The sequence below is a fragment of the Pelobates fuscus genome, chromosome 3 (assembly GCF_036172605.1).
Source record: "Pelobates fuscus isolate aPelFus1 chromosome 3, aPelFus1.pri, whole genome shotgun sequence".
In the NCBI taxonomy this organism is placed as follows: Eukaryota; Metazoa; Chordata; class Amphibia; order Anura; family Pelobatidae; genus Pelobates; species Pelobates fuscus.
In genome coordinates this window covers 174,187,934-174,202,468 of record NC_086319.1, presented here as the reverse complement: position 1 = coordinate 174,202,468, position 14,535 = coordinate 174,187,934, and the positions used below count along the sequence as shown (strand labels likewise).

The window sequence follows — 14,535 nt, the reverse complement described above, 5'->3', positions numbered from 1 at the left end:
GGGGCTCCAGGGCAATAATGAAGAGGAGGGGTGAGAGTGGGCATCCCTGTCTGGTTCCGTTGCTAAGTTTGAATGAGGTTGGGTGTGCCACTCAATGCTGTTGAGCCTGTGGGGTGGGGTAGAGGACTCTAATGGCAGTTATATAGTCCTGAGGTAGTCCTATTCATTGTAGTGTTATTGTACCGTGTCGAAAACTTTCTCTGCGTCGAGGGATAGGACGAAGGCGAAGGCATTCGGGTCTTATCAGCCCACCATACAAGGTCAAAGGAACAAGGAACAAAACCAACCTGGTCTGCGCATATAAGTGTGGTCAACAAGGAATTCAGTCTGGTCGCGAGGATTTTGGCGAATATTTTAGAGTCAAAGTTAATTGGGGAGATGGGGCGGTAATTGGCCACACTTTCGTGTCATCACGACCCGGTTTCTGGATAAGGGTCACATTAGCTGTGGGAAGGTCTGGGTTTGGGTGTCCCCCTTCCATCCATTCCGTGTACATGACAGTCAGGTGTGGTATCAGGTTTCAAGGTTTTTGTAGTATGATCCATTGAACTCGTCTGGGCCCGGTGCCTTGTTACCCTTGAACATCGTTATGGCCCTGTTTACTTCATCTGCTGTTATACGTGAGCTTAGGTCGATAAGCGCCCCCTCTTTAGGTTTAGGGAGATGAACCCTGTCGAGGAACCTTGCGACTGCCTCTACATAATCAGGATTCGTACTGTTTAGGGTATGGGAGTAATTTTAGACTTGGCTCAGGAATTCCGTGAATTCCTTGTTGATTTCGGGGGCGGGACCTGACATCCAACCGAGACAAAAGTAGAAGAACACAGGCAGCACTCTAGGATAATGAAGATAAGTTTTATTCATGGGTTCACCACCTCACCAAAAAATAAGTGCAACGTTTTGGCTCAGCAGAGCCTTATTCATGCATAAGGGATACAACATTACAAAGTGTTGTAGCCTAAATTAAGCCAAATTAAGTGAATTGAAGAGTATCATCACATGTTAAAACAAACATATGCATAAGTAACATATAAAACAAGACATGTAGTCTGCTCGAGCAGAGTGTCAGGAAGTTAAAGGTACAGTAAGCCATTATTTTATCACTTAACGATCTATAGTTTAGTGTTCCATAAAATGAGAATCAAATGTCCCCCTTAATACATCAAGATAAACTGGCATATAATAATACATGAAGCAAGCTTCAAGTTTAATATAAATTCTAGTGGATAAAGTGACTCATGGAAAATATACAACAAATATTGACATAAATCTCAATAGCTTATTAACTATTGGCAAAATTCAATAATTGGATTGAAAGTACAATATGCATGAAAAATAAAGCATAAAGGAAGATAAGACCTCCTTCAAATAATCAATTATGAGAGGACTTAATGAATAAAGAAATCATGATGTTCCAACTTATCTAAAGAAACAGAACCATAAGATCCAGCCAGAAGGAAAAATACAATGATGAATATATGCTGAATATAATTAATGACAAATCACATGTGCAAATATGAACATTCCTCCGGAAAAGAGGGTTCTCCCTGGCTCTGTGTGCTTTTATTGTTCTTCATATTTCCCATCTCCCCTCCAACTAGTGCTCTCCTGGAGGACTGAATGGCAATAGGTGTAATTTGTACCAGGCAGCTGCTTCTTTTTAGGCGGAATTAGACTTTGAGTTTTGCACCAGTTGAAACCTGATCGGAGCCGGCTCCATCACACTCTGACATGAACAAAATTAAACATACATTTAACAAAGCAAGAGCCGAGCATGGAAATAATTAATTAAACAGTAATATAATAGAGCAGTGGTTCCCAACCCAGTCCTCAAGTACCTCCTACCAGTCCAGGATTTAGGGATTACCCAGTTGTGTCTAAGGTGTTTTAAGGGGAAAAAACACTTTAGGCACCACAGGGTAATCCCTAAATCCTGGACTGGTAAGGGGTACTTGAGGACTGGGTTTGGACCCCCTGCTGTAGAGGATGTAAACTGATAGGAATACAATACAAAAATGAGAAATTGATTAATAAAATAAGATGCCTTCTTATTGCGGAAATGCTAGATCTACAGAAGGCTTAGGTAGCTGGCTTTGAGTCCTGAGTGCAAAGTCTTAATTTTGGCGGCAAATTTCAATTTAGTCTTAGTCATAGTCTTTTGACTAAAAAGTACATTTAATTTTAGTCTATTGAATTGTTTGTTTTAGTCAACTAAATCTCTAGTAGATTTGTTGACTAAATCGCCAGCCTTCCCCAGCCTCTGTGTCTTTGTGTCGTCCCAGCCGCTCTAGGTGTCTTCTCTCAAGCCCTGGTCTGTCTCTTTAGCCCCTTCCTCTCTGCAGTGGTATATTTGGTGGCAAATATCAATTTAGTTTCAGTCATATTCTTTTGACTAAAATGCCATTTTAGTTTTAGACGAGTTTTTTAGTCAACTAAAATTAACACTGGTATAAATGTTGTTTAGGTACAGGCTGTAAAAGAGAGTCTGGGGTTAGATAAAACATAGATTTGTGGTTTGTTGTTTTTATTTTTCATTAATTTTTTTATGCATCTTTGTCTTAGCCAGGTTGTGCGGATTTACATCTCCACCACCTGTCTTCAGTCCAAATAACACCATGTTCATTCATTTCATCACCGACCAAGAGAACAATTACCCAGGTTTCAAAGCCCGTTTTGACTTTATCCAACAAAGTAAGTTGTTTTGTTTTTTTTATAAAAAAGATTTTTTTAGTATTTATTATACTTTGCTCCTAACCATCCTGCTATTATATTCATTAATAAATACAACTCATAATCAATGCAATTGACAAAATGGGTAACAATAAATTTCCAAAAGGAAAAGGGAATCCTGCTCTTTAGAGTTTAGTTTTCATCATCATTTCAAAAAAGCAATATGGGTGGAATATAATGTAGAACATTTACAAATTCTCTGTAATAGCAAATAAAATGTTGCACATCTATTCTTGTGAACTGCAATTTTTTTCTAAATTTATACCGATCAGATAATTTTTCGAATTCCTAAACTCTGAGCTGAAATGAAGCCTATAGCTCCAAACAAAAGATTGACTGATGGAAAAAATGTGATTAGAGAGAAGCAGAAGGAGCAGTAAAAAATAATCTATATATTTAATAAATATACAATATATAAATAAAGATGTTTTAATTTTTTTTTCTGTTCCTCATTTTTCCCTCTATTGGTTACTTTTTCCAAATAGATCCGTGCCCAAAATGGTGCGAAAAATGTTCCTGTCCGTGTACTGCAAAATATATATTTATAATACTATTTTCGCACCCTTTCAGTTCGCTTTCCGAATCAGTTTTTTGGTACAGAACTTCTGCCAAATCAAAATTATGGCCAAATTTGAGGCATCTATATATATATTTTTTTTTTTTGAATGATTCGTCCATACTATATTTTGTTGCCGTGCACAAGTATAATGCTCATTCTAAAATACATCAGTGATGATAAACCTTTTTGATCCTGAGAGCCCAAACTGCAACTCAAAACCAACTTATTTATCTCAAAGTGCCAACACTGCAGTTAAATGTAAAAGTGGTAGTCACGTTTATGACTGGGTGGTTATTTTAAATTATCTGCATTAAAGAGACTCTCCAGTGCCAGGAAAACAATCCGTTTTCCTGGCACTGCAGCTCCCCTCTCCCTCCCACCTCCCATACCCGGTTGCTGAAGAGATGAAAACCCCTTCAGTCACTTACCAAAGGCAGCGACGATGTCTATCGTCGCTGCTTCTTCCTCCGCCGCTGCTCCTCCCCTTCATCACGTCAGCCGGCGTGGGAGACTGATCACGCCCGCAGGCTGGGGAGACCTAATGCGCATGTGCGGCAATGCCGCGCACGCGCATTAGACCTCTCCATAGGAAAACATTGCAAATGCTTTTCAGTGCTTTCCTATGGGGATTTTAGCGACTCTGGAGGTCCTCACATAGCGTGAGGACGTCCAGCGACGCTCCAGCACAGAAAACCTGTGCTAGAATCCCAGAAATGCCCTCTAGTGGCTGTCTAGTAGACAGCCACTAGAGGAGGAGTTAACCCTGCAATGTAATTATTGCAGTTTATGAAAACTGCAATAATTACAGTTGCAGGGTTAAGGGTAGTGGGAGTTGGCACCCAGACCACTCCAATTGGCAGAAGTGGTTTGGGTGCCTAGAGTGTCCCTTTAATAAAATACAAAATAGATAAAATGTTGCCCTTTCACCCTATTCTCCTTTTGCATGGAGGAGGCTATCTTTCCTGATGGTCCAGTGGGGGTTAATAATTAATACTTGGTTGTCCACTGGGAGTAAGTGAAATAAATGTGGTTCTGTGGTATTAGTTAATACATTCCTAAAGCTACAGTGGGGTTAATAGTAAATCCCTGATGGTTCAGTGGTTTTAATATTGACTCTCTGGTGGTCCAGTGGTAGAGTGCATGGTCTTTATCTCTGCCTGCGGCAGACCATATTAATCAAACCTCACAGTTTGGCGCTCAGTGAGAAAGACAGAGAACAGGCTGGAATCCCAGCGGCTGGATCCCAATGTTCCTACTTCCTCATTGAGGGCTTGAATCCCAAGGGAGATCAGGGTCAAATCATGTACTAAACCAGAGTATAAATATTTTATTTAATATATTAACCAGTTCTACAATATATTAATTAAAGATTGTTCTTTTGATGGGAGGGGCAATATCCTTGGGCACTGTCTTTGAGTTTTTCTGATTTACCATCAATGAGCTAAAGCATTATTATTTTAATTGCATTGTATACACTCTGTGTAGTATTAATGAGTGTTGATTTATATCCTCAGATAGTGTGCCATCTGATATGGCTGGAAATTCTACTACTACTATAAATACGTCCAGACAAAAGTCTCTTTCTCAAGGTAGGTTCACAGAACTTGGCATCGGTAGTCAGTGAGCAAACTTTATATTCTGGGTTTAGAAAGGGAGTTTATAAAAGTATGTTATGCTCTCATAAACCAATATTCTGTGTCTTGATGTTTAGAAAACATAGATGCAATATATCTTGATAAATGTCTTCGTGATCACTCCAGTTTGAACAGATACTGTATTTTAGTTGCTGCGTGCATGTTTTCAGTCATTTTTTTTATTACTGTATTGTTTCAATAATTATTAAACCATGTTTATAAAATATCATGGTTTGATACTCATATTATTATAATGTAATAAGCTGTATTAAAGATGTCTGCTTTGGGTCATTTTGGATGTGGATTTCATACTCTGTATTCTTTACAGTTTGACCTCTTTTTTTTGATGACTTTATTTGTGCCTTACAGATGTCTGTGGTATTGCACCATTGTCTCCCCAGTGGATGTTGCCACGTATTGTTGGGGGAGAAGAAGCTTGCCCAAACTGTTGGCCTTGGCAGGTGGCCTTACTGTTCCTTGATACATTCCAGTGTGGAGGAGTGATTATCTCACCCCAAGCAGTCCTGTCTGCTGCTCACTGCATACAGTAAGAAGAATTCTATTCGAGAAAAGTCACGCCTTGGAAATGCTTAATTAAGAGCTGTTCCATTAAACCGCTTAAACATAAAAAAAAGTTATTTAAAGTGTGTTACAATTCTGCCTAATTTGTACAAATAAATGAAACCAACAAAATCCAATTCAAATAATGTTTACTCCTAAACCAGCCATTAACATTTAATATATACAGAAAAAAACCTAAACATATATTCTAGTTTTCTAGAATTACACAGGAAGGACAAAATACAATCTAAATACATTGTGAAGAACGTATAAAAAAAGAATATGTGGGAAAGCGGTGCCTAACTGCTGAAGCGAATGGTCGCATGGCCGCTGAGCACCAGACCACAAAAACAAAATATACCTGCTCTCACCGCCCAGGTACGGGCCAAACCCATCCCAGGAAGACCCCAAAACTCACACGAGCCCCATGGGTCAGAAAACTAAAAAGCTTAAGCCTGAAAGACCCTGGTTGGGCATGCATATCGGCGAGCTATGGCGGCAGGCCCAAGACGCCTCTGGTTCCATGATGGCGTACATCCACGGGGGCTGTTCAGACTTTTACGAAGAATCGTCGGACAAAGCGGAGGGGGCACCCTCACCTGCCCAGACGATACCACCACCAGCTCAGACGCAGCTCCCGCCACCTGCGGCAACCCCCACACCAGTAACTATGGAGACAATTGGAGAGCTTATGGCGGATCACCACAAGAAAATCTCATCCGACGTTGCCTCAATACGGGAAAACCTGCAGGGCTTAATTGGACGACTTTGGACTGTGAAAGGCACCACTAGCACCCATGAACACCAGATTACAGAGCTACAATAGGCAGTGCAAGACCTCAGACAGCAGAATAGGCTTCATGAACAATGATTTGCCACACAGGAAGACAAACATCACCTAAAACACTTGAAGATCAGAGGTGTCGCCGACAACATACCAGAAGCTGAGCTACCACACTTTGCAAGACAGCTCCTCACAGCATTGCTAACGCCGAAAATGGCCAAAGCGGTAGCACTGGATGGAATATTCCGCAAGGCCAGCCAAGGCGCCACTCACAGCTACAAGGGACTTAATATTTCAGTTCCAGAGACAAATCCGCAGTCTTACATGCCACCAGGGGCCAGCCAACATACCTCTTCGAAGAGATGGCCCTCACCTTCTACTCAGATCTCTCAGGTGGAACACTAGCATGGAGGAGATCCCTGTGACAATTTGCCTCCCTCCTGCGAGCTCAATGCATCAGGTACCGCTGGGCCTAGCCTCACGCTCTGCTAGTTACCAAAGGCGACACCACGCACACCATACATGAGACCAAGAGACCACGAAAATTCTGAGGCTGTTGGACATCCCCCTGGATTCACTTGGCCCATCCGAACCGTCAGCGAAGCCCCCCAAGTTGGGACTCTATCCCCGACGGCCAACCACAGAATCTTATGCCGCAGCCACAACCTGAACCCAGACCGGGTTAAACGGAAAGTTTTCCAGGACATTCTCCCACTAAATAAAGTTTATTATTTACCTATCTTTTAAACGTTGAACTTTACTTTGACTGCCTATGCATTAAACCACTGACATGTAGGCCCCAAGCTCTTGCACAGATCTACCTGACTATCAGCTGACCAACCCTCTCTCCCCCCCCCCCCCTCTGTGCCTCAGGGTAATTCAGGTTCACACCAAACTATGACAACCTTAGTCTGCAAGGGGAATGCAAAACCTTTGCTCCTCTCCCTTAAAAAGACGTAGCCGCCATACCCTGACCGATCCACCCCCACACAGTATAACAATTTAACTTTTATTACTCTAATATGTTTCCATGGTTAAATATTCATTTTGTTTTTGTCTTATTAGTGTACACGCAAATTATAGCCTTGACGATCCTAGTGAAACGTTTAATCCCTAGGCCGACGTAGCTGACCGCACTCACTGTCACTATTTCTTCATTTAATAGAAAATGTGCAACGATATTCATGCCATTTTGTCTTTATATAGTTATGGAAGCTCTGACAACAGCTGTTGTGGCATTGTGAGATGAGTTGTAAAGTATTATCAATGCACACAAAAATAAAGAATAAAAAAAAATGAAAAAAATATGTTGCTTTATATTTACAGATCTCTTGATGCTTCTCATTGGTTTGTAATTGCTGGAAAACATGATCGGTCCTTGAATGAGCCCACAGAGCAGGTAGGGTAAAGTGAAATGGATCTGCCATGGTCCTTATACATTTTTAATAAACTTTACTTGAAGAATTTCAAGCTTCATGGTGATGCCTCTAAAATGCAGCTTTTCTTTTTTGACAGATGAGAGCAGTCAGAATGGTCCATGTCCATGAAAAGTTTAATCTGAAAACCTTTGATTATGACATGGTCTTTATTTGGTTGGAGAAGCCACTAGAGTTTAATGACTTTGTGCGCCCTATATGTATGCCCAGTGTGGATGAACCTCTTGCCCCATCTTCCATATGTGTAGTCACAGGTTGGGGGAACATTCAAGAAGGTAACTCTATTTCTTAAACAGCATTTACATATTGACCAATTTCACTGATGTGGATCTTTATTGGAGTGCTTATTCCTTCCCCTTAAAATTAACAATTGTTTGGCTATTACATAGTAGTCATGAATAGAAAAACAATCCTCCATACTTATTGGGATTTTCCTTTCACAGCTATCGTGCTGCCAACTCTGGCTAGTCACAAACCTGGGGTGTTTCTTTCTTAATTTTTTTATTACTTTAATATGAAATGTTATTGTTTTGACATGTAAGCGAGTACAACATATAGAATACACCACAGTAGAATAAATAGCAATGCGTTCACAAATAAGTCGAAAATATACTGCTGTTGACAAATTTATGTATAACAGAAATCAAAAGGATACAAATCATACAAAACTACAAATTAAACCAACGTGTGGGTAACAAAATATAAATATATATAATTTGGTAAACAGGGACCACGTTGTAGGGATTAGTTGGGAGTGGTACATGAAGCATCTACTTTGTTTCTATGCCTGATGAGCGATATTTTTTGTGTTTTGATATTATTAGCATGCTTCTACATATGTCTAAATATGTATACATAGACACAGGAGTACATTCCAAGCACTGGCATACATACTGTGGTCACAGGTGAGACTGGGCCCGGCCGCCCTACGGACCCCTGCGACCGGGTACCCACCGACATGATTTGCGACATGAAGGGGCCCATCGGGTGGCCCATGCTGTTAAGGCCACCCGATGGGTATGGATTTCCAGGAGGCCCGGTGCTTTAACAGCGCGACCGGGCCCCCTGTGATGACATCAGACAGAGCTGGGAGGAAGAGACTGCCCCGGTCACTCATCCCAGATATCAGAGCCACGCGGGAGAAAGGAGGAGGGAGTCAGAATGGGAACTCTGACTCCCATCAGGCTGAGCCCCCACTGGACCCCAGGGAATTCACCCTCCTGCAAGAGGAAGGAAACAGGAGGGTGACTTAAACATTTTGTATATGTATGTGTTTGTATGTGTGTGTTTTTTTTGTGTGTGTGTGTGTGTCTGTCTGTCAAGGGGATGTGTGTGTGTGCCGGTGTCTGTATCTGTATGTATGTGTCTGGGGGGTCCCACGGATCTGTTTCGCACCGGGGCCCCATGGATTGTGTGTACGCCACGGATTCCAAGTTTAGCCTAGAATAACCATTGATATAAATAGTTTGTTTGAACTTCTTCCTATACCTACGCATTACACCATGGATTCAATTTAGCACATCTATTTGGATTGGAGGAAGACGTCCCACAATGCACAGACCCACAGTATTTTACTACATCTCCACCCATATCTAAACATTATCTGTTTGTACAAGCAGTTTAAAGATGCCTGTGGCTTTATTTACTGTGTTAGATTTCCAATTCATGTTGATAAAATTTTTTCAACATTATCAGGATAAGGAATAGAATTTTAAATACATGCCTGGAGATGTGTTCAGGTAGCTTAAATAGCAGACAGGATTAAGTCTCACAGGTTTTATGGATTGCAGTTACTTTATATGTCATTGTACTGTTACCGCAGCTGGTTCCCCTATTTACCACTATAACATCTTAAACCATAGAACTTAGCTGGGTTAACCATGCAGTAATCTTAGCCATAATATTATATAGTCCGTAAGAGATCCCCTATTTAAAATATGTAAATAATTGAGAATACAATATAAAATAAGGATTGTCTTGGAACCAATACAGTTTTGTCTTTTTATATTTTTATTAAATAAAATTATATAAATATAGGCATATAAAATCCATTACAATAATTTATAGCAGAGAACAGGACCGCGCGCGGCGAGAACAGAGGACCCCGGCTGGCCCCTGGAGAGGGTAAGTATCGCTACAGTACACCCCCTGAAGACACGCCCACCGGGCGGGGAGGACCAGGCCTGGCAGGAAAACAAGAATGGAAAGAACGCACAAGGCGAGGAGCGTGAATAGAGGACCCCGGCTGGCCCCTGGAGAGGGTAAGTATCGCTACAGTACACCCCCTGAAGACACGCCCACCGGGCGGGGAGGACCAGGCCTGGCAGGAAAACGAGAATGGAAAGAACGCACAAGCCGATAGACCTTCCAATGTACCAGATACTGGAGGCTCGTGCAGAAGCAGGACCGCGCGCGGTGAGAACAGAGGACCCCGGCCAGCCCCTGGAGAGGGTAAGTACCGCTACAATACCTTAGATGTTTTTCATTTTAGGGTTACCACAGTTCATATATGAACATCTTTTACTTTTATTCATTTTAGGACCTCCCTTAACTTGGCAAAGATACAAGGCCATAACTAAAACGTAAGGGGGCACACAGCATGGGAAATTCCCTGACTTGGGGAATTTCCATTAATCTAGGAAACAATGGCATAGGTCAGGATAACGTAGCATAGCCTTGAAGTTATTGCATTATTATTTGTATTAAGCCATAGACATATTTCTAGGACAAAATGGCGTAAGTCAGGATGACGTAGTTTAGCCTTGAAGATGCTATGCATCACTTGATTTTGTATTAAGCTAAGACAAATTGGCGTAATCATATTATGCACTGAAAGTAGGTTAGAGGTTATTGCTTAAAGAAACCTGTATGAAAAACAATATGTTCCATTTCTAACACCTTGTCACTTTGCAATATATTTTAAAGACAAAGTAACCGTTTAAGAATACAACTTTCATTCTAAAACTTGTAATATTTGCATTGGCCCATAACAGTACATACTCTTGACCAGTATGTAGCATAGTTTCTTTCTAATGGACATCTCCAGTATTTTCCATTTTCAATACTGGAGGTAGGGGTACAACTAGCTGTGGCAATATGTCATCTAAATGCTATCTTACGTAGTGTTTCTATATGCACAGGATGTTAGCCCTTTGTGGAAGGCACTCAACCATTTATCTTCATATATAGTATATCCTAAGTCCTTGTGCTAATCAGAAACCGAAATTGGGGTATTTCTGTATTTCTATTTATAGCATTTTTCGTTTCCATTCAGCTAAGAAGGGAATAGCTACCCAAATATAATGTTGCCCTGGAATAGCCAGGGGAAAACATTTAGTAAGTATTGAGAATAGTGATGTCCCGAACGGTTCGCTGGCGAATAGTTCCTGGCGAACATCGCTTGTTCGCGTTTGCCACGGATGGCGAACATATGCGCTGTTCGGTCCGCCCCCTATTCGTCATCATTGAGTAAACTTTGACCCTGTACCTCACAGTCAGCAGACACATTCCAGTCAATCAGCAGCAGACCCTCCCTCCTAGACCCTCCCACCTCCTGTACAGCATCCATTTTACATTCATTGTGAAGCTGCATTGTTAGTGAGAGGAGGGACAGTGTAGCTGCTGCTGATTTGATAGGGAAATTGATAGCTAGGCTAGTGTATTCAGTGTCCACTACAGTCCTGAAGGACTCATCTGATCTCTGCTGTAAGGACAACACCCCAAAAAGCCCTTTTTAGGGCTAGAACATCAGTCTGCTTTTTTTTTCTGTGTAATGTAATTGCAGTTGCCTGCCTGTCAGCCTGTGTGTCAGGCTCACAGCATATACTGTGCCCACTTGCCCAGTGCCACCACTCACTCACTGGTGTCACAATAGCTTGCATTGAAAAAAACAAAACTTTTTTGACTGTAATATAATAGCAGTCAGTTTCCTTCACGCATGTGCGTTTCAGGGCCTGCCAGGGCACAGTGTCACACCAGTGCAACTCATATCTGGTGTAACATTAGTGTACATTTAAAAAAAAAAAATTCAATTTTGACTGTAATAGATTGAATAGCAGTTAGTTGCTGCAAGCGTGTGTGTCAGGCCTACAGCGTCTACTCTGCCAACTTCTGACACTGCACAGTGCCACTCATATCTGTTGTCACAGTAGCTTGCACGCATAGTACCACTAATCGAAAAAAAAATGACAGGCAGAGGCAGGACACCCCACAGGGGCCGTCGTGGTCGTGGTGCTGTGATTCCCTTTGGCCCTAGAATAATGCCCAGTGTTCAGAGGCCACGTACCCTGAACTTGAAAAGTTCTGAGGACATAGTTGACTGGCTAATACAGGACACCCAATCTTCTACAGCTTCCGCTCAGAACCTCGACGCACCATCCTCCTCCAGCTTAGCTTCGGGCACCTCTCAAGTTACCACTCGCCCGCCTACCGCCACCACCAACACTAGCACCACAGCCGCTTCACTTGGTATGTCAGAGGAGTTATTTACACATCAGTTGGGAGAAATGAGTGATGCGCAACCATTATTGCCAGAGGATGTAGATAACAGGGATATGTCTCAGTCAGGCACCATTACACACGTACGGTGTGATGATGATGATGTTGTACCCGCTGCTGCTTCCTTTGCTGAGTTGTCAGATACAAGTGAAGCTGTTGATGATGATGATGCGTCCGTGGATGTCACGTGGGTGCCCACTAGAAGAGAAGAGGAACAGGGGTAAAGTTCAGATGGGGAGACAGAGAGGAGGAGGAGGAGACGAGTTGGAAGCAGGGGGAGGTCGTCGCAAGGAGCTAGTGGCACAGTCACAGCATGCATCGGCACCCGGGGTCAGCCAGACAGCACGCCAATCAACGCATGCTGTTGCCACCACCAGAATGCCGTAATTGCAGAGTTCAGCAGTGTGGCATTTTTTTTTTGTGTGTCTGCCTCTGACAACAGCGATGCCATTTGCAACCTGTGCCAAAAAGAAACTGAGTCGTGGGAAGTCCAACACCCACCTAGGTACAACTGCTTTGCGTAGGCACATGATCGCACATCACAAACGCCTATGGGATCAACACATGAGTACAAGCAGCACACAAACTCAAAGCCGCCATCCTCCTCCTGGTCCAGCATCTTCAGCCACATTAACCACTGCTGTCCTCCTTGCCCCCTCTCAACCATCCGCCCCTCCGTCTCTCACCTTGAGCAGTTCCTGCTCATCTGCCCACAGTCAGGTGTCTGTCAAGGACATGTTTGAGCGTAAGAAGCCAATGTCACAAAGTCACCCCCTTGCCCTGCATCTGACAGCTGACTTGTCTGAACTCTTAGCCCGCCAGCTTTTACCATACAAGCTGGTGGAGTCTGAGGCGTTCAAAAAATTTGTAGCTATTGAAGCGGGCGTAACCCTTACACTACCTGATCGATACAACATCATACCTGATGTTTTAAAGCACGTTATTCCAAACAATGTAGGAATGTTAGGTGATTTATGGATTAAAACCAGACTCTGCATCAACCATGTAATTTTCCATGGGAGTTTTGCCATGGATCCCCCTCCGGCATGCCACAGTCCAGGTGTTAGTCCCCTTGAAACAACTTTTCCATCACTATTGTGGCCAGAAAGAGTCCCTGTGGGTTTTAAAATCTGCCTGCCCATTGAAGTCTATGGTGGTTCGCCCGTTCGCGAACATTTGCGGAGGTTCGCATTCGCCGTTCGCGAACCGAAAATTTTATGTTCGCGACATCACTAATGGAGAATATTTTCTTTTAGTATATTGGAAATAATATAAAAAATGTCTGGAGATTTGTGATCCTGGTCAGTCAGCAGTTGGACATCCCACATCTGAAATTTCAATACTATGCTTTACCAATTAGTAATTGAAAAAAATGAAGCCAAAACAATTTTAGATATTATGTATAGCATTATTTATTATCTAATAGTCTAAAGTTTCATATAAACATTGGCTTTACTTTTTTTTCCTTATTTTATTGTTCTTCTTCATTTCGACGTACGTCATTACTACTAAAGGTTTACCTAAAAATAAAAGTATATAAGGACCTGATTACTCTTGGTTAAACTGTAGACTGCTTAAAGGAAAACTCCAAGGATCATTACCACTACAGCCCATTTAAATGGTTTGACTACTTACTGTGAGAGGGAACCAGGGCTGTAGTGGCTATGGTGCTTAGAGGGGTCCTTTAAACTCACTATATTATAAAGCATATCAATGTGCATTTTACTGTCAATAGGTGGTGAAAACTGAATTTTCTGGTCCAAAATATTATTTTAGATTTGAACATTGTAGCTACTGTAGTTCAGTTAGGTTTATTTAGATCTGTATACATTAGTGTCATTGTCATAAAGGCAGAACTCGACAGGACACATTTTGGTTTACTGCTGTATTGAGCTTTATATTAAGGATATATGATTTTATTGTGTTCATAGCATAATACTGACTCTGCAAAGTTGTTGTTTTTTTTGTGTGAGTGACCCATTACCTCTGTAATAGATTAGGATATATGTAAACAATATTACGCTATGTTAGCATTTATTGGAATTATGTATACACTCACTGTGTGCTGGTGTTCACCCTTTCAGCCCCCTTATTCTTTGTATTTGTATTTGTGTTGTTTTTTTGTTGTTGTTTTTTTACATAGATGAGCAACTTTCCATCCGTTTGCAGCAGTTGCAGGTCCCGATTGTGGATATCAATGTGTGCAACAAAACCTACTACGAAGGGGTACTCACAGAACGCATGGTTTGTGCAGGGTTTCCATCCACTATAGGAAAAAATTCATGTCAGGTCAGTGGGATTGACATTTAGAGATGCATCGTAATGAAATATTGT

General features: G+C 41.8%; 1 protein-coding gene across 1 annotated transcript in view; it reads left to right on the top strand.

The window, feature by feature from the left end:
- The window catches only part of OVCH1 (ovochymase 1), a 90,810-nt gene that overhangs the window by 37,192 nt on the left and 39,083 nt on the right, over positions 1-14,535 (top strand). Inside the window, exons 12-17 of the mRNA XM_063446207.1 lie at positions 2,563-2,691; positions 4,804-4,878; positions 5,293-5,470; positions 7,595-7,667; positions 7,784-7,979; positions 14,345-14,490. Coding sequence (XP_063302277.1) covers positions 2,563-2,691; positions 4,804-4,878; positions 5,293-5,470; positions 7,595-7,667; positions 7,784-7,979; positions 14,345-14,490 — 797 coding nt within the window. The remainder of the gene's footprint in view (positions 1-2,562; positions 2,692-4,803; positions 4,879-5,292; positions 5,471-7,594; positions 7,668-7,783; positions 7,980-14,344; positions 14,491-14,535) is intronic.